This window comes from Lytechinus variegatus, chromosome 3, assembly GCF_018143015.1.
Source record: "Lytechinus variegatus isolate NC3 chromosome 3, Lvar_3.0, whole genome shotgun sequence".
NCBI lineage: Eukaryota > Metazoa > Echinodermata > Echinoidea > Temnopleuroida > Toxopneustidae > Lytechinus > Lytechinus variegatus.
The window spans coordinates 69,304,766-69,330,982 of NC_054742.1; the positions used below are offsets into that span (position 1 = coordinate 69,304,766).

The following is a 26,217-nucleotide window of genomic DNA, read 5'->3' on the forward strand; positions in this document are numbered from 1 at the left end:
GATAGAAAATAAGTGGATTAGAAGAAAGAGAAAAAATTATGTATTAACAATGAGAGAGACATGGAGTATACCGTATGTTTGTCAACAAGTGTGAGTGTCCTTAAGTTAAAAAATAAACCTTATTTTTTCCAAGACTTTCATAGACAGGGAAAATACAGTGTAAAGTGGAATAAGGAATACAAAGTAATGATAGTACAGTGCTTTATATAGATGAATTGAAGCCCTTTGGTGGACAAACTAAATTTATGAATACAATTAATCTATTAATACAAAAGAGTCACAGTAGTAATTAAAATGTATCAAGACTAAGGGACCCCAAGAACGATGACTTTCAGATACTTTGTTATAATAAACAAAGTATCATATACTTATTTTTAAATTAGGTGAAAGAGCAATGAAAATTCATTATGGAACATCGAGGTTTAACTGATTTTGATCATAAGAGGTAGAAAGATGAGTTTTTAGGCTCATTGGTTAAGTGTTGGTTAATGATAAGATGTGTTAGTATTATAACCAGGATAAACATAAAGAAGAAAGTCCAATAAAGGGGCAAAAATCCAGCTATTTCCAAAACAAAGATTCATAAAACAACCTCTTTCCCCCCTTTTTTGCATTTGATTTTGATTTTATCTTTCGTTATCTTTTTATTTCTTATTTTTCCTTTCCAATTTTATTTATTTGTTCATTTTCTTTCTGTCTTTTTCGGGGGAGGGTGGGAGTATGATTTTTTTACTCTGTATGAGACAGTATTTGCAAATGGGTAGACAGACATGGGGATAGCAGGGGTAGAAAAGAAAAAGGAGGAATAGAAATTTGATACAAAATATTAAAAAAAATTAGAAAAGGGAGATTTAACACTGTTGACTTTCATCATCATAATCATATATGTCAATGCATATTTACTGTATCACTGTTCTCTATTTCTCACGGTTTACATTCATGTGGTCTTTAGGCAGTTAATCCACTCAGTCTCAGTTAGTATAACGCGACATAGGATGAACAAATTTGGTCCAGCATTCCGATATCATAGTCTACTAATTCCTTTTGTACTTAATTTTTGTCTAATACCTACTTCTCTAATTATCATTTTCTAAAAATCTATAATGTTTATTTAGTATAATTTTTCTTCTCTTCTTCTTTTCTTTATCTTCTTTTTTCTTCTGTTTTCTTCTCCCGCTCTTAGAATTATGATACTGTACCTCAGGGGTGGATTCGACATAATTGTCCAATGAAGGTGACGGGGGAAAAATCATCCGCCTGCTATCTGTTCCTCAAAAAAAAAAATAGCAAATCCTATGTATAGAAAATCTCACCGTTCATTTAGGCTGAAAATTTGGTCAAGAAAAATGATTTAGACTTGGCGTGTGTCTGCTTTTGGTAAAGGAAAAAAAAAACCTATAGATATAGGCCAACATTTCTTGTTTCTCATAGCAATCCACCACCGGATTAAACCTTCCTGTTTGATAATGTTTCTATAGACATTATTACAACTTAAAAAAAAATAATAGTTTTCATCGGACAGATGGGTACTGATCATAGATATATACCAGTATTAATACTGCGATATAGGCCGGGTTATAGGCTATATCTCTCTATGGAACGGGTAAAATCCACGGTTCCACCATGACCACGCCCATGCATCCACCCACTGCCCTCCCGAAATGCCCCGAAATGCGAAAGTATTTTTTGTTTTGCAGGTAGGCCTAGGTACTTAGGCTGATAGTTTTATATCTCTTGTTTGTAGGAAATTTATATCCCTTAATAGATTCTTACTCCCCACCCCCCTCCCCGCCCCCATCAAGGATTACAGTTGGGACTGGATTAAAGAGCCGTTGATTACGCATGCGCAATGTAAAGGACGCCAAACACAAATGACTCCTTGACCTGTACTTGTTGATCCGATGGCAGCTATCTGAAAGGGACTGAAACAAAACAACTGTTATCGCTGTTTATCATTTTCTAGCTCCGAGGATGAAACTGTGAGGTTGCAGTCATGCCAGTCAGGGCGAAGGTAAATATTGTTGACCATGTATTTATATTCTTCAAAATTAATGTTTTGTAGTTGTGTTATTTTATTTAATTTGAAGAGTGCGAAAGTTAGTGTGAGAAAACGGCCGTAGATGCTGTGGAGTGTAGCGAGCTGCTCCCTCGGCCCGGCCCGGGCCAGCTCGCGCTCGCTGGTGGTCTGGGACTGGGTTGCCAGCTTCAGCAGCCTGGCTCTCGAACTCGCTGAGCTGATCTGATACTGAATTGAGACAAGTTAATGATCTTAGATCTATGTCTATGGTAGCGGATCTTATAGACGTTTTACCCAGCCCTTTTCATAACTTCCAACATGAATACATAGGCTTAACGTTAGACTAATTTAGACGTGTAACCTAGTTAGTAGAACTAGAAAAATAAAGTCTTTAAAAATTAAAGTCTAACTTTTTGCCAAGATTAATTTTTAAAAAAAATCAATTTTCTTTTCACGAATATGATATCATCTTCCATCCAATCATCGCATCGTAACTTATTGTCTATTGATCAGGTGACCATAATTTGCGCACATTTAAAAAATTATTATGATTACGGTATATGATTATGAAGTTGTTATTCAATCAAAAATACACACAAAGACGCAGTTCACACAAAATTAATTAAAATCAGAAACAAATCTAAGGCTAGGCCCCTATGCCTACCTTATGGAACTGGAAGGCAAGATCCTCGAGTAAAAATAGCTTGAAGTTGATGAAATTATAACGTAGGACAATGGTTTTGCTGGTATCGCGATCTCAATTTTCCATGGCAATCATCTAGGCCTAGTGTGCGCTTGGCCGAAAGTGTCAGAAAAAAGTATGACCTTAATCTAATGTGCTCATGATCGTTTTGCAAAGTTTTGGAATTGGAAAAGAAATTAAGCAAAGGTGTAACATAGAGGTCTAATTTATTAGATGGAGATTTTAATACAGTAAATGCCATAAACTTGGTTGCATGGCCGTACACAGAAATTTTTCGTGAGGGGGGCAGCACGCGCAAACTTGACAACTTAAAAGCGAGGGAGCGAAGTGAACAAGCTTGTCATTGGGGCGCTTGTGCATTTTGTACGGTGAAATTGAAGGATTTTGTGCTGACTTTTGATGGATTTTATGAAAGTTTTAGTAAAAAGTTTAAGTTTTCACAATTTTTTTTGGGAAACTGCCTACCCCCTGCTGCATACAGCCATGCTCAGATGGTAGCACATTCTACTCTGAAGATCTCTGCTCACAAATGGTGTTTTCTTGATGCTTGTGGAGAAGTTAGGATATTCTCAGAACGGATGCAAAAGCCATCAAAATTTGCAGATGCTTTGCCAATATTTTCAAAAATACATGTAGACTCCTAATCTTCAAGAAAATTACTCACCAGGGTAACTTTAATTCGATTTTTTTCTGCTGGTGTTATCAGATATTAATTACTTTTTGAGATATGTGACTGTGCGCAAAATAAGGTATCACATGAAATATGACTATACCACTGTACCAACCTTCAAATGTGAAATGTATTTCCTTCTGCACTTAATTGGTGGAGTAGCGCTGCTGCTCATTTAGAACGGAACAAAGTGTGCATGTGCTTGCATCAGAAAGGATAAAGGAAGGATAAATCAGAGAATGAGAGATTTCAACTGCTTACCTTATGAAAGGTTTGGTCATTAAAGAAGTTTGAAAATGATATGCTTGCCGTGGGAAAGGCTTGCAATGCTTGGCTGAAAAGTGGGTCTTGAACAAGAGCTGCACATACCTGGTATACTGCCAGATATGTGAATGCCCCCCCCCCTTTGCAGCCTATGCCTTTCTCATCAAAATCCCTGAATCACGTGGAAAGTGAATGGATGCACAGTCATGGGCACCATTTTGGGGGTTCACTCTGAAAATGACTGGCCAAGAAATCATTCACATTTTTATGTGATTTTTGGTGCACTTACAAGAAAATGGTATCTATCAAATTTAGGCAAAAATTGGAAGCACCACTGGAAGTATGACACTACATCTAGAAAAAATATATGAATTAAGACATATATTCTCAGAGATATTATTTTACGAAAATAAGAATGAAAATACCAGAATAATGGGTTTCCTATATTCCATAAAGTTTGAGAACATCAGTGAATTTTCCTCTTTGATTATTCCTCATTCAACAGACATCATCTGAATACGTGAAGAAGTTTCGATGGAATGACTCCATCAAGTCGGCTTCATTCACCCCCACGAAAGAGCAAAATGCACCCCAGGCTGGATTGTCCTCTGTTGACTACGGTAAGTACATATCACCACTCCCACCCATCACATCTAAGGGGCAGTGGAAAATATTTGAAAGTGTGAGGTGGGGAGAGGGGGGCTGACCATGCAAAAAAAAACTCACAGATTTTGTAAACATTATAAGAAGTGGGGGCTGAAGCCTCCCTCCTCCTCCCCCCAACACACACATGCCCAAGCATGAAACATGGCATTAAAAGGATGTCTTTACTACTGGCATTATACTTTGTTTAAGGTATTTTTACAGTTTTGACTGTAAGTAAATGTTCAGTTTAGGATGTTGTCAGCAGTTTCAAGTTTTCATTCTGTAAAAGTTTCAGCAAAATCCTTGGTTGAGATCTAATAATGGGACCTTTGGGTAGATTCTAACATAATTTCTGAATCTGTTAGATCTAACCTAGACTAGAAGTCTGGGACTAGATCTAACATTGTCCATGATCCTGAATAATGATGAACAGAAACAAGTACTAAGATTGCACTTAAAAAGAAAAGTTGCAGCTAATGAGAGTGTGGTGATAAAATTTATTGTTGGATTGATCTACGTGTTTGAATACATTTGAATTATACAAAAGAAGTATGTCAGTATGGTGTTATTGGTAGATATCTGGGATGCGTTACCAATTTTGGTCAGGTGATGTTTTGAACAGTGGGAGAATTGCATGTTTCTGTTTGTGGTAACTCCCGTAGGAACTCGGCAGGACAGCATTTTTGCTGGTAAATGCCAAGCTGGTATATAACCAATTACCTTGGAAACGTTTTACGTCTAGGTTAATCAGTCATAGTGGCTGACGTAATAGACAACAGATATCACTCTTGGGCCTTTTTATCAAAGTGGAGACAATGGCAGAGTTGGGTTTCGAACTCACAACCTTGCGATTATGAGTCCAATGCTCTAATAATGCTCACTGGACCACACGACCCAATACTGGACCACTTGTAAATGTATGTAAATGCATGCCTCTTGTGATATCAAGCTACTTTCATAGTTCATTCTAATATCTCTAATTGATGTGGTAAATGTTGATGTACTGAGTATGTGTATTGAGAAAAGTAGTGATATGTCTTGTACTATCATATATTCAATTTTCTTCAGCGGATAGCTTTGCAATCACGCGGGAGCCACCACTCCAACGCAGGCGGAAACCTCTGCAAGTAGACAACAAGATGACCTACACTACGAAGCAGTTCGTGACTACACCCGACTCGGACGACAGCAGTGATATAGGCAAACCAAACAAGATACCTGGCTCATCACTTTCAAAGACTTTCCTCAAGAAAGTGGACATGCCTGCAATAACCAGGTAGGTTACGTTAACCATGACTGGTAAACAGTCATTCCTTCTCATGTTTAGCATGTTTCTAACAGCCCATGTTATGCGGTATAGTATTTTGGTGATTTCAATGTCTTGCAGGAAACTCCAGTTTTAAGGTGCTTAATAAACAAGTTTTGAAAGCTATATTTTTTCCACTCTTTGTAGTATGACCTGGGTCCCGTAACACAAAGGTTAGCAATTAATCGTACGCTTGATGTTCACGATTGATTGTACATTGTAGTCGATGCAATCGATTGTAGAAAAATGTTCTACGATCATTGCTAAGCTTTGTGTAACAGGTCCCAGGCTCTGTAATATAAAGCTTAGCAATTGATTGTGGGGGTGGTTGCTAGAATTGATTGCATTGATTATTGTGTATGATCAATCATAAAAACCAGCCCCACGATCAATCGCTTAGCTTTATGTCACAGGTCCTGGATCGGAATTCTGCAGTCATTCTTTTTTTTCTTCCTCAGGCCGCCCATTGACAAGAATTTAAAGACAGAGAAAAACAAAGCCATTGCAGCAAAAACGAGAGTTATATCCAGACCCAGTCAGCCACCTCCCCCGACGAAGAAGATGGCCCCTCCATCTCCGACCAAGACAGATAAAGGTCCAGCCATCACCAAGTCAGATAAGCATGTTCCAAAAGCAGGGGGCGATGCTTCAAAAACAAAGGGCAAAGCTGAACAGGAGGTGAGTATGCTCTTGATTGTGAAATTGTAATCAGCATCATGTAGCTGCCAACTGTTAGGAAAAATGAGTATATGTTTCGAAACTATGAAAAGTGTGATATATGAATATGATAATTTAAAAATCATCAATAATAATAATAATAGTCAGTTCTTGTATAGCGCATAACACATGAATAAGGTCTCTATGCGCTTCCAAAGGACTTGGATGCTTCCAGCATTCAGCATTTCGACGAAATAAATTCCTGCCAGGTACCCATTCACCTCACCTAGGTTGAGTGCAGCACAATGTGGATAAATTTCTTGCTGAAGGAAACTACGCCATGGCTGGAACCCATGACCCTCTGTTTCAAAGTCCGTAGACTAATCCACTGGGCCACAATGCTCCACATCATTAAACTATCTAGGCTACAATGATTTCTGACTCTTTCATACATTGATTTTTATTGGAATCAAGAGTTTGATGCACACAAACAATGATTCTTGATACAACCCCCTAAAATGATTGGTTCTTTTCTAGACTGATGAAGCGTTACAGTACCGGGCTGGTATCCGCGCAAGGCCTGGTGGTCCCAAATATTCATCAGAGTACCAACGACAGTTTGATTGGAAGCAACCATCAAAAGAATCACCATTAATGGCTGCAGAACAGGTAAAATGGATGTTCATTCGATACTATTGATTGTTTTTGTTTATATCATATCGTATTTTTCTCTCTGTTTTTGAACCATCCGCTGGATTGGGTCAATTGGTCATTATTGATAACAATTATTCAGTAACCAAAGTGGTGATGGTGCTTCCACTTGACTGTTAATGATAATAATAATACATTTACATTTTGTAAAGGCGCTTACTACGAGCGTTTTTAAGCGCACTTTATTCTGTTTACGGTTTATATTTGGTCCATTGACACAAGTGTAGTGCTTGATTGTAAGGTTGGTTTTACGCTTGATTACAATAATCATCATATGAAATCAAGCATACAAGTCAATCATATGCTGGATGACCAGATCTGGACAGTCAAATATGGGACACTTCGAGATCCGATCAGTTGCGTAATAAACCAAGCGTTTTCAGAGGGATTAACATGCTAGAGGGTACAAGTAAAACTTCAAGTGAGTGAAGCATGCAAGCAAAAATATTCTGATAGATTTTATAGTATTCAAAAAAACATCATCTATCACTCTTTTCCCATTTTTCTGCTGTGCATATCCTCACATAAATATGTCCAAAAGTGTGAAATACGGACAAAACAGCGTCCTGGGAAGGGTACAGGACACGGGACAAATTGCTGAAATACAAGGATATCCAAGAATCCTGGTCACCCTCGTCATGCAATCAATCATGAAGCATTGCATTATGGACCCTTGGGGAAACCGTGGGCTCTATCAATTAGCCATTGAAACCAAATGAATTTATCATTTCAAATGGTGCTAATTTCAGATGGTACATAACTCCAATGCCAACCTGGCTCCTTATATACCTGATAAGATACCCAAGCATACAGAATACCAGAGGCAGTACAAACAAAACCATCCCGGTCCATTAGCACAAGAGCAGCTTATGCAGAATGCACAACAAGAAATCAAAGCAAAGTACAGAGTCAAAACAAAGGTAAGTTTGATGTGTGGGATAATGGAGAGGGGGGGGATGCTTTACAAAGAGTATTAGGTCTAACTAAAAGTCACAGTTCAGTTCCCTGTTTGCATGTGGTATATACCACATCACCACATTGGTCAGATCATGTACATGTGATGCACTAGAAAACGATATGAATTAACGAGATTAAGCATTGAATACCATTTGTGTTGCCACTTGAGCATGAAGTAAGTCAGACTTAACTCTTTTTGTTATTAAAATGCCACCCAAAACACAGTTCATAGAGTTCTCATGGTGTAATGACTCTGACTCCTGAATTTTGATATTAATGCAAGGAACTTTCTGCAATGATGTATTTTCAGTGCTTGTAAACATAATAGAATTAGTCCACTTCTGTGATTACAAAAAATCGTATTTCATTTCTACTGTAGATTGGAAAGGGTGTTCTGTAGGTTTTAGCAGTAAAGAAACTTGGGGAAGAAGAATTGTATAAATAAGATCAAGCCAATATGATTATATCTGTTGTGATATATCCAAGATCTATATTGTTACTACACCCTAGATGTGATGCGCGGCGTGAACGAATACTAGGAGAGCAATAAACATCATGGTTACTACTACTTCCTAAGACTCTATTTATTATGTCTTCAAGCCCTAAGCGAGTCTCGATCATCCCTACAATGAGAACATAATACTTCAATATCTTTCAAGATTTATCAAGATTGGTGATGCGTTTTATGAATCTTAAATCGTCCTCTGAACTCTGGTAGTATCCCCCCGTCGGGGTTGGCGATTTTTTTTAATTTTTTTTAAAAAATAAAAAAAATCGGATTTATTTGATTTAAATCAGATTTTTTTTATTTAAATCAGATTTTTTTTTTTTTTTTATTTTTTAAAAGTTCCTTTGAAAAAAGGGTACTTATCCCCCCCCCTTACTCTTACAATGACATCAATATTGATGTTATACATTTCACCCCGAATATTGTTCTTAACCACATATTTTGTAATTAAAATCCAGTAAAAATGGACAATTAAAAATAAATGAAGGAATATTCCATAGGGAATTCCCAGTGAGTAGAGAAAATTCCCCTCTGGGATTTTTCATTCAAATTTTTTAAAAATCCAATCGAAAAATTCCCTCATCAAAACTGCCAACAAACCCTTTGCCAATTACTAGTATTCATGTATATGGTAAGAGAAATAATTCAAATCAATGATTTTTTTCAATTAGTCACAGCTTTACAATAGTCAAAGAGAGACTACAACTGTATATGTTTAGGATCTTTTTGATAAAAAGCTCTTCTCTTGCTACAGATATAGATGAAAAACTCTCAGTTTTGGAGAAACAATATAGGAGATAGCTTAGTCAAAGGGTGACTATACTACATTCTGTTACTGTGAATTTTTTACATTAATCTACAATTTTTATTCCCATATTCTCTACAAAAATGAAGTATGAAAAAGAATCTACTTACTTTTAGCTTAAAGGATAAAAACTGCCAAACTGCTTAAATTACAACATATGTATTACAAAAAGAAGCATTTTATTTTAAATGAGACACAGCTTACAACTGCCAATGATTGTAACTGAAGTACCTGCATCTTAACATTAAAATGCAATGTTAAATGTTTATTCTGAGTTTGGCAAATTGTTATAGAGCTCTTTCCATTATTACATGCAGATACAAAACTTCCATTATTTGTAGCACTGAACATAAAATGGGCTGCAGTGATTTAAAAGGTTTATAAGAGAAAGCTTTTCTCAACAGTCAAATTATGACTGTACTACATTATGTTAATGTGATTTTATAATTATGTTATTTAAAACATCAAATGTATGATAAATGTAACAATACGAAATAAGAGGCATGTTAAATATGTTGATTACATGCAGGTATCATTTTTTTTTTATTTTACATGACAGAAGTAGTTATGTGTAGGCGAAGGATCAAAACTGGAAAACTGCCAACAAACCTTTTCTCATTGACTTTTATATATTATATATATATTTTTTTACAAACTGCTCTCTGAAAAGTCTTTGGATTATGTGAAAACTTTATGTTAAGAAAGAAATTGACTAATAATAACTGACAAAGAATGTAAAATTTCAGAAGAAAAACTTGACATAATTTACAAAAAATGAGTACCTATTGACAACATACATCTGTAGTTTTAAGGAATTACCTGATTTTATTAATTTGATTTTAATTTGTTTTAAGTAAATATGAAGACTTTGTTGATCTTTTATTGATACAAAGTTAATTCAAAGTTTTTCAGTTGACTTGAAGAATTAAAACTGCATTGAACAAATACTTTGTCCATGATTTGTACATTTTTCAATGGAAGTGATTTAAATCAATGATTTTAAAAAAAAAATCATGGTGATTTAAATCGCGATTTAAATCGCGATTTAAATCACGATTTAAATCAACGTGATTTAAATCCGCCAACCCTGCCCCCGTAATTTCTCACCAAGGAAATGTTTCCTGAAAATCTTTTCAGTGACTTTCACTATTAAACAGATGTTGTAAGCTACTAAAAATCCTTGCATTTGATTGGCTGAAAGCAGATTAGTCAGTGAAAATCACTGATAAAACTCTTTGTGAAACACTCCCCTGATTTCTTCATCATCTTTATGCTCACTCATTAACAAGCGAGAGAATTCAAATTGCGCATCATGTACAATATCAATATGTATTTATTTTTCTGTATCTTTCAGAGCAAACGGGCCAAGAAGCTGACCCCTGATAAACATCATCCAGCTGGAGTACCATCGGTCATCTCACATGATGATCCAAGACTCGTCAAATCGTCACAAAATCCACAGAGACCCTTCTTTCCACATGCTACAACAAGGTCAGTTGAGCTTTTCCTTCTGGCATCGTTTGTGCGATGTACTTGTACCACTGGGCAAGTCCATAAATTATGTGCACCTGACCCCCTATGTGTGTGGGATGTCTCTGAAATAATTTGCCTTTGTGAAGAAAAAAGGAGGAAAAATGGGGGTCAGACTTGCAAAAAGTGAATATTTTATGGAATGTGTGAAAGAGAATTTTTCTTAAAGGAAAGAACTACTTCTTGTCACTCTACTCAAGTGGATTTTTTTTTTTCTCATATTTACAAACTATGTGACTGTAGTAACAGTCTAAGTACAAATGGTTTTATTTGATTACGGTCATGCCAATTTTTTCCTCATTGAAATATCAGAATTTAATTTCCTGTCAAAAATCACAAAATCAGGTTGTCCCTGAAATATACTGAAGTACTGAAGGAAGATCTTGAGCGGTTTTGTGATCTGCATATCGTCCGTTCACAAATTCATTTGTTACATTGCGTATTTTCAGGAAATGGAGGTCAGAGTACAAATCAAACTTCAAGACCCCTGAGGTGTTCAGTTACGAGAATGGGGTGTGGAAGGGGGCTGATCCTCCCCATATCCAACCCAGGGATGACTCCTCTGATAGAGGGGCTACTAAACCAGAGCAGCTGACCCGGTCAAAGTCTGTCGGAGATCTACCTAATTGGTTCTCAGAGGTACGTAAGAGATATGGGGGATTACGTGGGCGGGGGTCGGGCATTTTACCATGGAGCAATCTTCAGTGATTTACACTTAGAGATGTATGCCTCTGAAATATCCTGGAGTTTTGTTGGTCTTGAGATTCTTCTCGTGTCCTGCCCAGAGAGGATTCAACTGATAGAAGCTAGGGGATGGGGACCAGACTGGTTCTCAAAAGTAAAGGAGTCTGGTGTGGCTTACTATCAATGGTAATAAATAAGCTACTGAAATATCCATATTTCATTGGCTGGATGGGAATTTCTCATAGATTTCTTGCATTGTAATTAAAGGGGAAGTTCACCCTGACAAAAAGTTTATTGTAAAAATAGCAGAAAAAATAATAAAAAATATTGCCGAAGGTTTGAGAAAAATTCATCAAATAATTAAAAAGTTATTAGAATTTCAATTATTTGATTTGTGATGTCATATGCGAGCAGCATTCCTACATAGCGAATGGTAAAATATCAATGAAATGTCATTTTCTCAGAAAATTAAAAATGTTTTTCACTGTAACTTTTGTATATCAATAAACAAATCATTTCATACCCGATCATGATAAGAAAACAAAATTGAGTCATCAGGAACCATACAAAATTGAAATTCATACATTTTATATTACATAACACATGGGGCAGCTGCTCGTTAATGACGTCACAAATCCAAAATTTTGAACTCTCATAACTTTCTTACTCTTTAACGGATTTTCCTCAAACCTTCACCAATTTTTTTTACTATTTTTTCTGCTATTTTCACAACAAAGTTTTCTTCAGGGTGAACTTCCCCTTTAATGAATGATTTCATTTGACAGGGCCCCCTCCCCTCCAGAATTCACCTAGCTCTCTTAAATTCATATATCAATTGATGTAATCTCAATTTAATAACTTGTTTTACTTATGTAATCTGTACACTGCTACTAAATGACACATACATGCATTTCAAAGCTTAACCCTAAATAGACTGGGCTATTTCGACGCCTAAGAAGACGGGGGGGGGCTGATTCAGCCCCCCCTTATGATCTCGGCCGTCGATCGCGCGATCGCGACAAAAATTGGCACACGCGTTCCCAATGGCATTATCTACCAAACTGTAACATCAAATTCTGCAAAAAATCTCATGTCTCATTAATTATGCTAATTTATGCATAAAATAATAAGTTTGCTCTAATTAATAAAATAATGCCCCTTAAATGCTAATTTTTGTTCCATATACTCTAGATAGGCATCTGATCAAATTGATTTTTAAAAATTTCAAAATCACATTTATTTTCTTATGTATTCTATTGTTTTCTAAATTTCTTATGTATTTCTTTGTTTTTTGACTGTTTGTTTTTTATTGTTTTTTTCAATGGAAATTGTCGGGGAATTTATTTTGACCATAAAAAAGATAAAATTGATTGATTTGAAGCAGTAAAAGGAAAAATAATGATACATTTATGAATTTTGGCTAAGAACACTATTTGCATTGGATTTGTACACAAATTCACGTTTTTGAGTAATTTTGGGTCTGCATGCACTTACAAAATGTTGCGTAATTTTGGAACCGCGTACCCGGGGGTCACAATTTTGGTCTCAAAAGTTGCGCGAGACTTGAAAGTAAAATGTCAGCGAGCGATGCGGTCAAAAAATTTCGCGCGGCGGATTTATCGCAAAAAAATGTCGAGGGGGAGGCTGAATCAGCCCCCCCAGTCTTTTTAGGGTTAAACGTCGCAGATGCCACTGTAAAGAAAATAAAATGTACTTATAACAATTATTCGATATCCTCCTTTCAGGTTTTAGAATTGCGTGAGAGAGCAAGACAGTACCAGAAGCGTTCCCGAGGCACTCATTTCTCCCGGGAGCACCTAGCTCAACTACTGGCTTCTCAGGCTAAGTTATGGGAGGAATCTAGTGATCAGCGTAGTATATCAAGCTCTATCTCCACCCAGACTTCAGGCTCAGAAAAGAAAGAGTGAGTGTTCTATCCTTCTTAACCAGGGCCCCATCTTACAAAGAGTTGCGATTGATCCAATCAATCACAACTATGGATGGCCAGTCATGTCAATATCTGAAATGCAAATTTGTTTAAAATATTTTCTAGATATGATGTATATTCATACATTCACTGTTTTCTTGACAATTGAGAGTGCTTCTCTCTGTTTTCAAAGGACATTGTGCAAATTTTCCAAAGAAAAAATTATGACATTGATGGATTACCATATACTTTGAGGTTCATCAGATCAATCGCAACTCTTTTCAAGACGTGGCCCAGAGCTGGCTATTTATGTAGATCATGGGGGAAGGGCAGGACCTCAACCATTGCCCACTTGATCATATTGCAATTGGCATGCTTGGTACCTGTGACATAATCTACAAAATTGCAGAGTTAATTTGTTTTTGAAAATTATGTGACTTCACAAAGTGTTTTCTAATTTATGCATGAAATGAAAATTATGCTCTAAATCAAGAAATGCAGGTCAAAGTATATTTTTTTGGCTAGGACACTCTTTGTGGCAAATATACTATGACAAAATTCTGATATCAAAACAAGTTTTATATGCATTTTATTGTTTTATAAATGTCCAATACATGAAATTACAGTTTTGGGCAATTTGGGGTCTGACATGCTCTTAAGGTCCTGCAAAATGTTGCATAACTTTGGAGCAATGTATCCAGCTTTCACATATTTGGTCGCTAAAGTTACATAATACTTGGGAAAAAAGGGAGAGTCCAATGAATTTGACTTTCACAAATTGTAGAGTAAGGGTTGAAGGCTTTACTTCTCAATGCTTTCCTTGCTAAATTAACATGGTGTGTTCATGTGACTTTCTTGAGCTAGGCACACGTAGATCACAGATCAAAAGGCCAACATAAAAAAGATGGCTACTTAGAGTGTGAAGGCAGTCAATGATCAATTTTGAATGGAATCATGTTTTGAGCTAAAAATCATGAAACGTGGGTGGAGACAGGCCACTGCAATGACGTCATATATTGCATTTTGAAAGATGTTTATGTTTATGCTTGCTATGGTAGAAAGCAGATCGCTTGAATGGAAACATGTTTTGAGCGTAACATCTTTGAATTCTCCGATTCGTAGGTAAAACAAAATTGTTCATTGAATACACTGTCAGAGAGGAAGTGATAAATTATAATTTTTTTTTATTTTCTTCATATTCTAATTTTGAAAGGTTGATTATAATCTCGAAAAAATTAACTTGATTCATTTGAGAGCCACTTGACCCTCACATGTAGAAGAGTGTATGGGACTATATACAAATGATTTACCCACACCTTGAAGCGCAATCCATTGCAGCTGCCCCAGTTACTATAATAATCTTCCTTAATAAATGAAAGTAATTAGAAAGTTCACAATAATTTTCATCTTACCAATAAATAATCCATCCCTTTATCCCTTCCTGAGTAAGCATGTTTCATTTTCTATTACAAACAAAAATAGTGTAAATTAATCGTGCTATTGGTTAGATTGTATTGTCCTTTGGCCATCAGTCAAGAGCACTTGGCAAAGTCTCAAGAAATAAAATCAACTAAGGTGATTTTATCGAGCTATTATGACAGTGCTTCAGATACCATTACATATTCAGTATATAAATCTATGTAACCTATACCATACCATTGATAGCATATCATGATATACTCTGTCATTCTTTCTAACAATGAATTCCAATTTTGGAAACGATCATTTTCAGATTCACCTAGATTTGAGAAGTTTTAAAGTTTTTCCATGAATCAAAATCAGCGGTTCAGTGGATAATTCAATCATCAATTGGTCGATCCTCCAGATCAGACATTAATGGCCTGAGCATTATAAGCCAAGTAGTCAGTTAAATATTCATCAAGATATATCTACATAATTGTGGCTAGGGTACCACTTAACTCTTTCAGCAGGCATGGTCTCTATGTGTTGCATGCCGCTATGTTGGGCAACCCACGTGGTCTGCCTGCTGGATAGTCTCGTGCACGGTGAATGCAAAACCTTGATTGCTTATTGCCTTCTTTATTCAAGACTTCCCTTCCTTCTCAAAAGTTTGGGTATTGTTGATAATACACAAGGAAGAGATGCAGTATACCTGTCATTCCCTTAGAAGCTAATTTGTCTTCCTCCAACAAAGTTAATTCACAAAATGACTTCATCCCTTTAAGATAGATTCACAAGTTTATTTCATCCCTTTAAGATTGATTTATGAATTTATTTTATCCCTTTAAGATTGGTTCATGAATTTATTTTATCCCTTAAAGATTGATTCATGAATTGATGTTATCCCTTAAAGATTGATTCATGAAATGACTGTCCTATTATTTACAATTAACCTAAGGAGGAACCATGTCCCTCGACGAGTGCTCCAGACTTGATTTTATCCCTTTAAGATTGATTCATGAATATATTTTATCCCTTTAAGATTGGTTCATGAATTGATTTTATCCCTTAAAGATTGATTCATGAAATGACTGTCCTATTATTTACAATTAACCTAAGGAGGAACCACGTCCCTCGACGAGTGCTCCAGACTTGATTTTATCCCTTTAAGATTGATTCATGAATATATTTTATCCCTTTAAGATTGATTCATGAATATATTTAATCCCTTTAAGATTGATTCATGAAATGACTATCCTATTATTTACAGCAAACCAAAGGAGGAACCACGTCCCTCGACGAGTGCTCCAGACTTGATTTTATCCCTTTAAGATTGATTCATGAATATATTTAATCCCTTTAAGATTGATTCATGAAATGACTATCCTATTATTTACAGCAAACCAAAGGAGGAACCACGTCCCTCGACGAGTGCTCCAGACTTGGGCCATGAACCAACAAGGAGGAAGCTAGCTTGGCATGCCAATAACAACAAAGCAGCGGAAGAACCAAATCAAAACATAAACACTGCACCTCTTGACAGGAGATCAAGGTGTGTAAATTATGTTAGGGCATTTGCAGAGCAGTCCTTTCAGTGCACATTCTTTGAAATGATATTCAATATTTAGCTCTAGTTTTTACTGTATGCTCGAATTGCCTCATTGTGAATGTTGAGCATTTGAGCAGTTGCCCTCTCTCTCTATTAAAGATTATTTTTTAAATAATCATGTATTTAAAGATGAAGTTTAGTTCTTGACATCTATACAAATAATTATAAAAGATTGTTTATTTAAACATGCTTGAGCTTTGTTTTTGCTGTACACACAAACCGTCTCATTGTTATAAATGTTAGGGCAAGTGCAGAGCAATCCTTTCAGTGTACATTTTCTGAAATGATATTCTTTATTCTTTATTTTGCTCTAGTTTTTATTGTACACAACATGAATTGCCTCATTGTGAATGATGAGCAATTGGGCAGTACTCTGCATTTCACAATATCTGAAATTCATATTCCTCCTAAATATCGTGGAAAGAAATTGATAGTTCATATTGATTATTTCTGTCTCTCCAATAACTCTCCTACATGTGGCTCTTTACAAGGGGAAAGTCCCTGTTTTAGGGAAAAGTCCCTGTTTTAGGGAAAAGGAAATCACTTTTCTCCCTCAATGATTTCTGTCCCTAAGAAAATATGTAAATTAATGTTTAGACGATTCAGTAATGTCTTCATTATTGGCATTTCCATGTTATCTGTCTCTCCTTTTATTTTTTTGCTAGTAGAGTTGGCTTCTCCAAAGACATCCTTGCCAAATTATCTTATGTTTGATTTACTGATGTAGTTCCTGTTATAGATGGTGTTCAAGAAAGAAATAAGCCATGAGAGCTTCATGAAAATAAGACACAATATCATACAATGGCACGTTTGCTTACTTGGCTTTGAATATGTAAGCAATCATATTCATATGATGTATTGCCAAATAGTTGAGTAGAGTTGAGTAGAGCCAAACAGTAGAGCTGGTTGTATACCAAAAGTATACCAAAAGGTGATCAAAAGCCCTTCCTTCACACTCGTGCCAATTTTCTCTTTGTGATAGATATTTACCAATAATGGCCCCATCTTATTTTTGTCAAATGACAACAATTACATGTCAAATGACAACAATTACAAGAAAAATTATTGATTGTGAATATGACATACAGGAATGACACTTCCCCCCCCCTTCACATGTCAAAGCATATAAGACATATCTACAAATTTGAATATTTTGATGACAGAAAGAAAGAAATGTCATAAGATGAGTTTTTAAACATATTGGCCCGTAGTCTGAAGTCGGTTTTAACTTAAACTCGGGTTTAAAGTTGTGGTTTAAGTATGGACAGCCAATTGCTACGTAAGTCACAAACGGTAGAGATATCATATTTCAGCTCATTTGGCTCTCAAATCATAATTGTCTAGGAAGTATATATAGATTATTGTCTTCACCATCGATGAATCAGGAAAGAGCACAGTAAACATATTAAAGAAACGTACAACTTAATACAATTTGATACTTTTGGCTTCCCATACTTAAACCACAGCTTTAAACCTGAGTCTAAGTGAATCCTGACTTCAGAATATGGGCCATTAACTGTGGGGGATTTTCTGGTAAAGAGTGGGAGTACTCTATCACCAAGGTTAGGCTTAAGGCTACATTGCAAGTCCCAGTTGATTCTATTTAGGCTAGGTTGCCTTATTTTTATCAAAACCAATTACAAAATGAAGAACAGAGTCTATGTACTTATATTGACCCATTGATGTGTGTACCCAACTTAATTGAAATTAAATTGCATTCAGTATATTGAGGAATACTGGGGGTTTGTCAAATGTTTTTTACTGCCTTTGTGTACAAAGTTGGCAATTTCTCAATGATTGGTCTATTTTTTCTTCCAAAAGCATCAGCAGTGTTACAACCCTAGACCCAGTGCCCAGCACGTCCTCCATGAGTTCAGATATAGAGAGCATCGAAGAGAATGGGCGGCTTCCCACCCCAACCCTCGTAGAGACGGAGCCATCACATGGAACCAAGAGGCATCATTTAGACAGGACCACTCCTGCGAAAGGTAGCGCTTCTTATCATTGTCTCAACTTGTTGAAACCTGACTGCTTATATTATGATGCAATTTTAATGTATTTTATTGATTTGTAAACAAATTTTCGGCACTACTCCTGTGTATTTAAGATCGCATGCTTGATCTGTACTGAAAATCATTTGTTTGTTTTTTCTGACTTATGATTTTCAATACAGATTGAGCGTGCGATCTTAAACACATAGGAGTAATGCTGAAAATGTGTTTACAAATTAGAATTTCCTCCTATTAAACCCTATTTATTTACTATTTTATTGATTTTTAACACAATTTCATGATACATGTATCTGCTTTATAATGAAATAGTGTGAATATCAAACAATTTTTCAGTGTTACATCCTATTGAAGCCCAATGCGAATCCCAACCCGTTTCATATTCTAACATTATGTCTTCATAGAGACGACTCGTACCCGGATAAACTGTTGCGACTCTGATAAGACGTCTTTCAGTTGGCTATAGGTCAATTGCATAGTGTAATCTACTTTTTACACATCTTCTCCTTTTTACTTCACTTCGTGAACCACTCCAGCTTTGATCACTTAAGAGCATTACACCTTTTCATATGAAGCACACGGCAGAAAAGAATCACTTCAGAAAGTTTCCACATATAAGGGGTCAGGGGCCTGTTTCACAACTTTGCCATTATGGCAATTACCATGGTAACAAAGCTCAGCAGCCAATCAGCATCAAGGTTGCCATGGTATTTGCCATAATGGCAAGTTATAACAGTTGTAACTCTTTTATGAAACGGGGCCCCAGATGTAAATACTTTTTCAGAGCTGCCAATTAGTACTGGTTTCCAGTAGTTGTTGCTGAAAAGTGAGAAGGAATACTGGTGGTTTCATGCAAATTACTGATTTCAAAATTTCAGTTTATGTGTTGACCATATCATGGTATTTCTGTGAAACTCTGATTTTCAGCCTCTAAAACACTTAAATGTTCTCGATCAGGTTGGCATCTCTGCTTTATGGAATCGCCCTAGAACAGACACATGTCCTATTAAAAAACATTGTTATTTTTATAATTTCTTTTTGATAGGAGGAGCCTTGCTGACATCGCCAGCGTCGAGGAGGAGGGCACACCATGTTCCTAAACCTACCACAACCTACCCTAGGCAAGGGGAACAGATGAAGCCAAGTAGTCGTACATATGTTGCAAGGTCTGCCCCTGCGAAAGGTGAGAAACAACTTCTATCGTAAGGAACCTGTTATAGAAATTGATTACTATGATTAAAAACAGAATATAATGTCATAGATTTTATAGTCGAGTCTGCATAATGGACGTCCCATAAATGAAAATCATTGTCTAGGTCTTTTTTTTCTGGGGAGGTTGCTTCATAATGCAGTTTGTAGGGTACATGTGACTTTAATATCCATTATGACTAATGTACACATTCTTGTGCTAAAAGGTATACCCCTTATTTTCTGTTGTGTTTCGATTGCATCAGACTGAATTTCCTAGAATTGTTAACAACTTTGAACTCAGATACCTGTTCTCAATAATTTATTTTTACACAGATCAGATTTAAACTGTAGCTGATGAAATCAACATGACTGAGAATTTGATTTGGCACCCCCAAACATGCTCCAGCTGTGTCTGGAGTTGTGCTTAAGTTACATACATGTTTATGAAACACCCCTCTCAATATGCAAAACTTATTAATCTGCTCACCCCAGTCTAATTTCTCCCAGCTGTTCAGTCAAACAAATTTCTGTGGTCCCCCAAAAAAAATTGATGGAGAGACGCTCACCCTTGCTTACTTTTCCATGAAAGAATTTATTAATTAGATTTATTGATAGAAATTTGAGTCGATGACCTAAGCTTCAGTGGAGTAGGTAGAATGCTGTTTCATTTCCAGTTCCCTGATTTTCCCTAAACAGGCATGGCATTCTCCCGATTTAACTCAGATTGTTTCTTTCTTCCATACAATGATCTAATTATTTTTCAACGGTTATTGTAATAAATGATCATGTTAAAAGAAAAAAAATTGTTGTGGCTGAATTATTTTTTGTTGATGTAAAGTTTTGAGTGTTTTGATTGTATGGTTAAAAAAAAGAGTCTAATGTGAGCGATTTCGTGTGAGGAGTTCATAACATGTTTTTTTGTAGCATTTAATTGTAGTATGTGCTCATGTGAGGACAGAAGCAAGGTTGTGGTTTGTGTGAGGGATTTAAGTTTGGCCAAATAGTAATGATAAATGAGTATATTCTTTGATTCGCTGTGATCACATGTGCGTACATGTATCCAGTGTGCATTGGTACAGTATTAAGTGGAATAGTGTACCATTAAACTTTCTTTGAAAGTCTCAAAGATGGCATCTCAAAGTTAGTTTTTAACTTAGGTATAAAGCAACGTTAAAAGATTTTGATGCAATTGTCTATAAGTGGTTTTCAAATATCTATTTGTTATTTATTTCTCCCTTTGAAATGGTATGCATATTGGCCTAATTAAGTTTAATATTTGTTAATATTGTAATATTGCCAGGTAAAGCCGGGGTAATAATGATAATAACAATGGATCTCGGATATATTGTTTCGAGATCGATGGTGCTATCAAAATGCCTATTATTATTATCTTGTCATTTTTTACTTGGCAGCAATCATTCCTGGAGGCATCACTAAAGGCTTTGAGTACGATAGTGATGACGATGAGGAGGATGATGTTGATCTAGACCGAACACTCACCCAGGGCCAGCAAACACCACCTCGCAATTCTACACAGCAGAAACAAGTATGAACAGATTCTTATAATTACATTCTGGGCCCATTCCATAAAGCTTGTTATAATAATATTTTTGTAATAACAGTTTAAAGCTAATGATATCATTCAATTTGATGATAGTGAGCTTGCTATATAAATTGTGCATTTTCTATTGTTTACTGGACCCTGGTCTTTGGTTTTAATACTTGAATCAATAAGAAGTTCAAGTAATTGTTATAAGCTACTAAAATCCATTCATATGATATTTCTAAGAGTGGATTTGTGGCAATTCTTATTGATAAGGAAGTTTTATGACATTAATACCCGTTTCCCCATGCCTAGGGGCCCGATTCATAAAGGACTTTCAACTGTTGTAACTTGGCCGTAATGGCAACTACCATGGTATCCGGGCTTAGCAGCCAATCATAATCAAGGTTGCCATGGTAGTTGCCATAATGGCAAAGTTACAACAGTTGCAAGTCCTTATGGAATGAGCCCCAGGTGACCTGTTTATCAATGTCAATCTGCGGATACCATTAGGGTCAGTGACCGTGGGGAGAAAACATACCCTCGCAACAGGTTTTGCATGCAAGTGGAGCTTGACTTGGGAGAACCAATCACGTCACTCATGCACATCATCAAATTTGAGTCAATTCAGTGACCGATGCGAGGCATATTTCGGAGAGGCATTTTAGCGCTTTTAATTTCCACCTTTTGTATTATTTTCGTTATTTTTCAATGACCAAATGATAATCCCCACATCATTACCTTTCAACTGATATATGGGCCATATTCATAATCAATATATTTCTCCTTGCTATTGCTATTTTTGAATATATATTTTATTTGAAGCATGTTCAGAGTAATGTGGTTGCTTATTGAATGCACATGTGAAACCTTTTTAAATTTTCAGAGAAAATTGCAATTTATGAGATTTATATATGTGGAATGTGTTAAAGCTGCTTTCATGTGAATCAAACACTCAGGAGTTTGAGAATCCATAACTCTGTTTGAGTCTTTGAAGGAGTTGTAACTAACCTTCATGTTAATATGTTTTTCAAATGTTTATGCTTTCAAATGATAACAGTTTGACATCCAAATGAACCTCCTTTGATAATGATCTATATTCTACAAGTAATTCCCAATTTCTTGTCATTCAATCCAGCTTGGAAGATTCTTGCAAACCTCGCCATTAGCTGGTAGGAGAACCTCTGACCCTCATCCACTCAACGAGGAACTGATATCCCCAGGCTTCCAAAGGCACTCGGAAAGATTCTTTGAAACCAGTCCTGGGATGCCCACAATTCCAAGCAAGATCGAACCGCCAAAGACGTGGGCGGCCCCTCGGGCGGGTCTAAAAACAGCTCCTCATGCTGGGAAAGGTAAGTTTATTTGCTGTATTTGTGCATGACAAGAAACACCTGTAACCTTTTTTAGAGGTCTGGCTTATGTCAAGTATTGGATGCTGGCCGGTAGGGTGGGGGATCTCGACTGGTGTGCTCACATAGTTTCCTTGCTGAGAAAAGTATCATCAATGTCTGGTGTTTGAGGAGAAACATCTGCCAGCATTTGAAACTGTTTGGGTGAAAGCCTGATAATAGTGTCTGTTCAAGTGGATTAACTCAACAAATGCCAGAAAAGAAAGTACTCTATGCGGTGTTTGTTTTCTGTTTGAAGCTATCCCGCAAAATTTGTGTGTTTTATTAAAGGGATTCTAAAATTTCTAAAATAATTTTCCTGTATGATCCTTCATGTTTCCTTTGACCTTCATGTGATTTTTGACCTCTGTGTCAGAATGTCGTACACCCTGACACATTTCATTTAATTAAAAAGAAACAAATTTGATTATTTTCACAAAACTATTGTATGCTGGTTATTATGGGAATGTAGTCAAAGATGACATTACCGCTCATCATTCTTTTTTTTTAATTTTGTTAAATGTATTTATTAAATATGAAATATTTAACTCTATGTGCGTCGTGGTCTAGTGGTTCTGACTCTCGCCTTTCAAACAGAGGGTCATGTGTTCGAATCCTAACCATGGCGTGTTTTCCTTCAGCAAGAAATTTATCCGCAATGTGCTGCACTCGACCCAGGTGAGGTGAATGGGTACCCGGCAGGATTAATTCCTGCATGCACTGAGCGCCGGTGATGGCAGCTCGAGCTAAAGCCGGGGTAATAATAGTAGCGCTTTGTATCCTCAGGCAAAAGGCGCTTTATAAATACCGCTATTATTATTGGGGTCGCCAACGGGGAATCCCTTATTATATTGTTAAACTAGGTTTGTTTCTCTGTTGGACATGTAGAATTTATATTGTTTTAACTTATTAAGTGACAAACTTGTCAAATCTGCAAGATTTGACCTATGCTATAATTCATACAATACAATACAAAAGAAATAGTGAGCATGTGACTTTATAGACTCAGGCATTAGCATATCACATGTTGTCTAGTGAAAAAAGACGAGAATTTCAGATGTCATAACTTCATGTTTCTTCTGATTTTGATTAAATTTTCAGCATTAAGCGTGTTTGATATTTCTCTCTATTTACTCAAATCAAGTTTTTGCTGGTTTTGTACATGACCCTGTGAAACAAGTTAATTCTGAATATTCTTGCGTTTCAGGCCCCCTTGAAAGACCCCACTCAGGAAGCATCGCAGGACGGCCACAGACGGCTGTCCCGCAAACGAGAGACGCAGCCTCTCAGCAGGTCCAGCGACTCAATTCCTTCATGTCCCCCAGATCCAACGGTCCAGAGTCTCCCGACGATTGGGACCTGACCCCGCCCAGGGGCGGGGGAAGGGGGAGGAGAGACAGCGATGAGCTCTCGTTATCAACCATGTCCAATGCATCCAGCTCCACGCTGGCGTCGGAAGTGCTGGAGAGAGCAAAGAAGAGGCGTGATGAGTTCTGGGGTAAAGAGAAGAGAGATTGAAGCAATGCGTTATTTGAATGAATTTATTATGACGATAATGATATTCTTTATCATGTATCAATTCAATGGATAGCACCTCTGTAATAATTTATTCTGAATTTGTTGAAAATAGAAACAAAATAGATATAAATAGGATCCAATATAAAAAGCCTTCCATTGTTAAAAAGAAATTAATTAGATATTTTTACCATGCGCCATACATGGCCATTATCACGGGTGCTTTTTGTTGTAATGCACCAGTGATTGGCCAATATTCAGTCCGGAGATAATGAATTATCAATTTAATGCAAAGATATGAAAATAAGAAAATATATATAGATAAAAAAATTAGATAAAAGATAATATGAAAGAATGTAACACCATATTAGAAGATTATGAATAAAAAAGAAAAACACAAATATTCACAAGATGATTGTTCAATTCATTTGATGCAATCAATCATTGAACCGTGTTCTACGGTTGATTGCTCAGAAATTATAATTATTCTGTTGGCTGACAACGAAATTCACACAAAATTCCAACAAGGGTTTATCAAACAGGATTTCTCTCTTTCCAAACCTATCATTTTCTACTTCCTTATTTTTGGTCAGTATTGCCACCAAGCAAATCCAAGGTGTTATTCGCATTATTTGATAATTTTTGATGAAATGAAAAAATTTCCAGAGAAATTTGAGATACGATTTTCATTTCTGCCAAGTAAAAAATAAAAGAAAAAGTAACAATAGGGATTTTCTCTTATATCGAAAGAGTGGTATTTTTTTTCGTCACTCCGTTTTCCTGACTATGAAACATCAATGATAGTTTGGTGTCTTTTGGAAACAAAATGATGACATTAATTTCTTCTCACAAAGAGTTCATACTTAGCACTTGCCATTTATTAGTAAAACCAAGTTTGGGCAAATATATTTTAAATTTTTTTTTTCAAAAGTTTTTCTTCTAAATATCTGCAAACGATTTCTCAGGCAATTTTTTACCTTGTAAATTGTGAGAGGCCTATTTTACTTCCTTATAATTTCTTATTTCAAATAAGATTATTTATTTATTTCCTTGTGCTTTTACCTGTAAAAAAATGTATTATAGAACTTTTTTGAAGTGATATGTACCATTATGTGCAGTTTTGATTCCTATTTTTGTAATATATATGAATAGCCCTTTCGTTTTTGAAATATTTTTTTATTTGTAATTGTAAATATTTTATTTCCTAGTACATGTAATAAGCATTGTAAAATGATTTTTTCTTTTAATGGAGATAGATGTAGTTTGAATTGATTTTAGAGTTAATGAACTAGAGAGGATTCATATTGTGAAGTCATTTTGGGAGGCTTGCAATATACATGTAGGATGTGGTAGGACCAACACTTCCTGTAGTCATGACATTTGGTCAGTTGTATTTGGTCTTTCCAAAGTAGATAATCCTTTGTGATAAATCATATCATTGACATAAGTCTCCTTCCTTGTGTAGACATTCTTTACATTCCACATTTTTCAACCAATTATAGATAATGAAAATGCAGTATTTGTAACCCATGAATGTCAATGATGTATGACGAATTGGATGTTGTGATATGTAGTATTAAAGACAATGCAACTTAGCCTTTTGTAATGCATTAACAATCTATTTTTCCACAGAATATTCCCTTCATGTAGCTTGACTTGGATGGAAACATGTTTAAATGTGAACTCCATGTCAAAGTACTGTTTTGGATTAAATGAATTCTCGATTTCTGAATTCCATATCTTGTACTTTCCTTATATGCGTTGTAATGGCTACTGCTTGTAGAATTTTCTGTTGTATTGGCAAGTTTACCTAGAAATGTCCTTGTTCTCATTCACAGGAATTACATGGGTGGTTTTTCATAAGGCTTTCCTAAATTTACGCACAAATAAATGTCCAACATGCCATCGCGTACACGGTATGAAATCTTATACGCATAAGTGCGCACCCTCTTGGCATGATCTGACCAATGTGGTCATGCCTTTTATAACGCAGGCAGCTGGGAACACCCCTGTACATATAATGGATATCATGGTACAGAATAAGAACTCAGTCACTCTTGATCGCAGCTTTAAGCAGAAATACCACTTGGCGTCATTCCCTTCTTATCTCCTATTTCAGCATTTACAAAACAATGGGGAATTGGAAGATAAAAAGATGCTGAGAGGGACTTCGA

At 36.1% G+C, this 26,217-nt stretch overlaps 1 protein-coding gene across 1 annotated transcript; it reads left to right on the forward strand.

The window, feature by feature from the left end:
• Positions 1–1,880: 1,880 nt before the first annotated feature.
• Positions 1,881–25,775, forward strand: LOC121411792 (nuclear protein MDM1-like). The gene is made up of 15 exons (XM_041604649.1): positions 1,881–2,011; positions 4,160–4,274; positions 5,368–5,575; positions 6,064–6,283; positions 6,800–6,931; positions 7,723–7,893; positions 10,598–10,734; positions 11,223–11,412; positions 13,203–13,381; positions 16,185–16,337; positions 18,216–18,382; positions 19,449–19,586; positions 21,007–21,140; positions 22,276–22,492; positions 23,736–25,775. Exons 1-15 carry the CDS (start codon positions 1,994–1,996, stop codon positions 24,044–24,046), a joined length of 2,490 nt encoding a protein of 829 aa, XP_041460583.1. The 5' UTR covers positions 1,881–1,993; the 3' UTR covers positions 24,047–25,775.
• The last annotated feature ends 442 nt before the right edge of the window (positions 25,776–26,217 follow it).

Bases quoted from the DNA above. Each gene is read 5' to 3' on its own strand.
- LOC121411792 (XM_041604649.1), top strand. The intron at 10,735-11,222 runs GTCAGTTGAGCT...GCGTATTTTCAG, and splicing joins TTTCCACATGCTACAACAAG to GAAATGGAGGTCAGAGTACA. The intron at 21,141-22,275 runs GTATGAACAGAT...CATTCAATCCAG, and splicing joins ATTCTACACAGCAGAAACAA to CTTGGAAGATTCTTGCAAAC.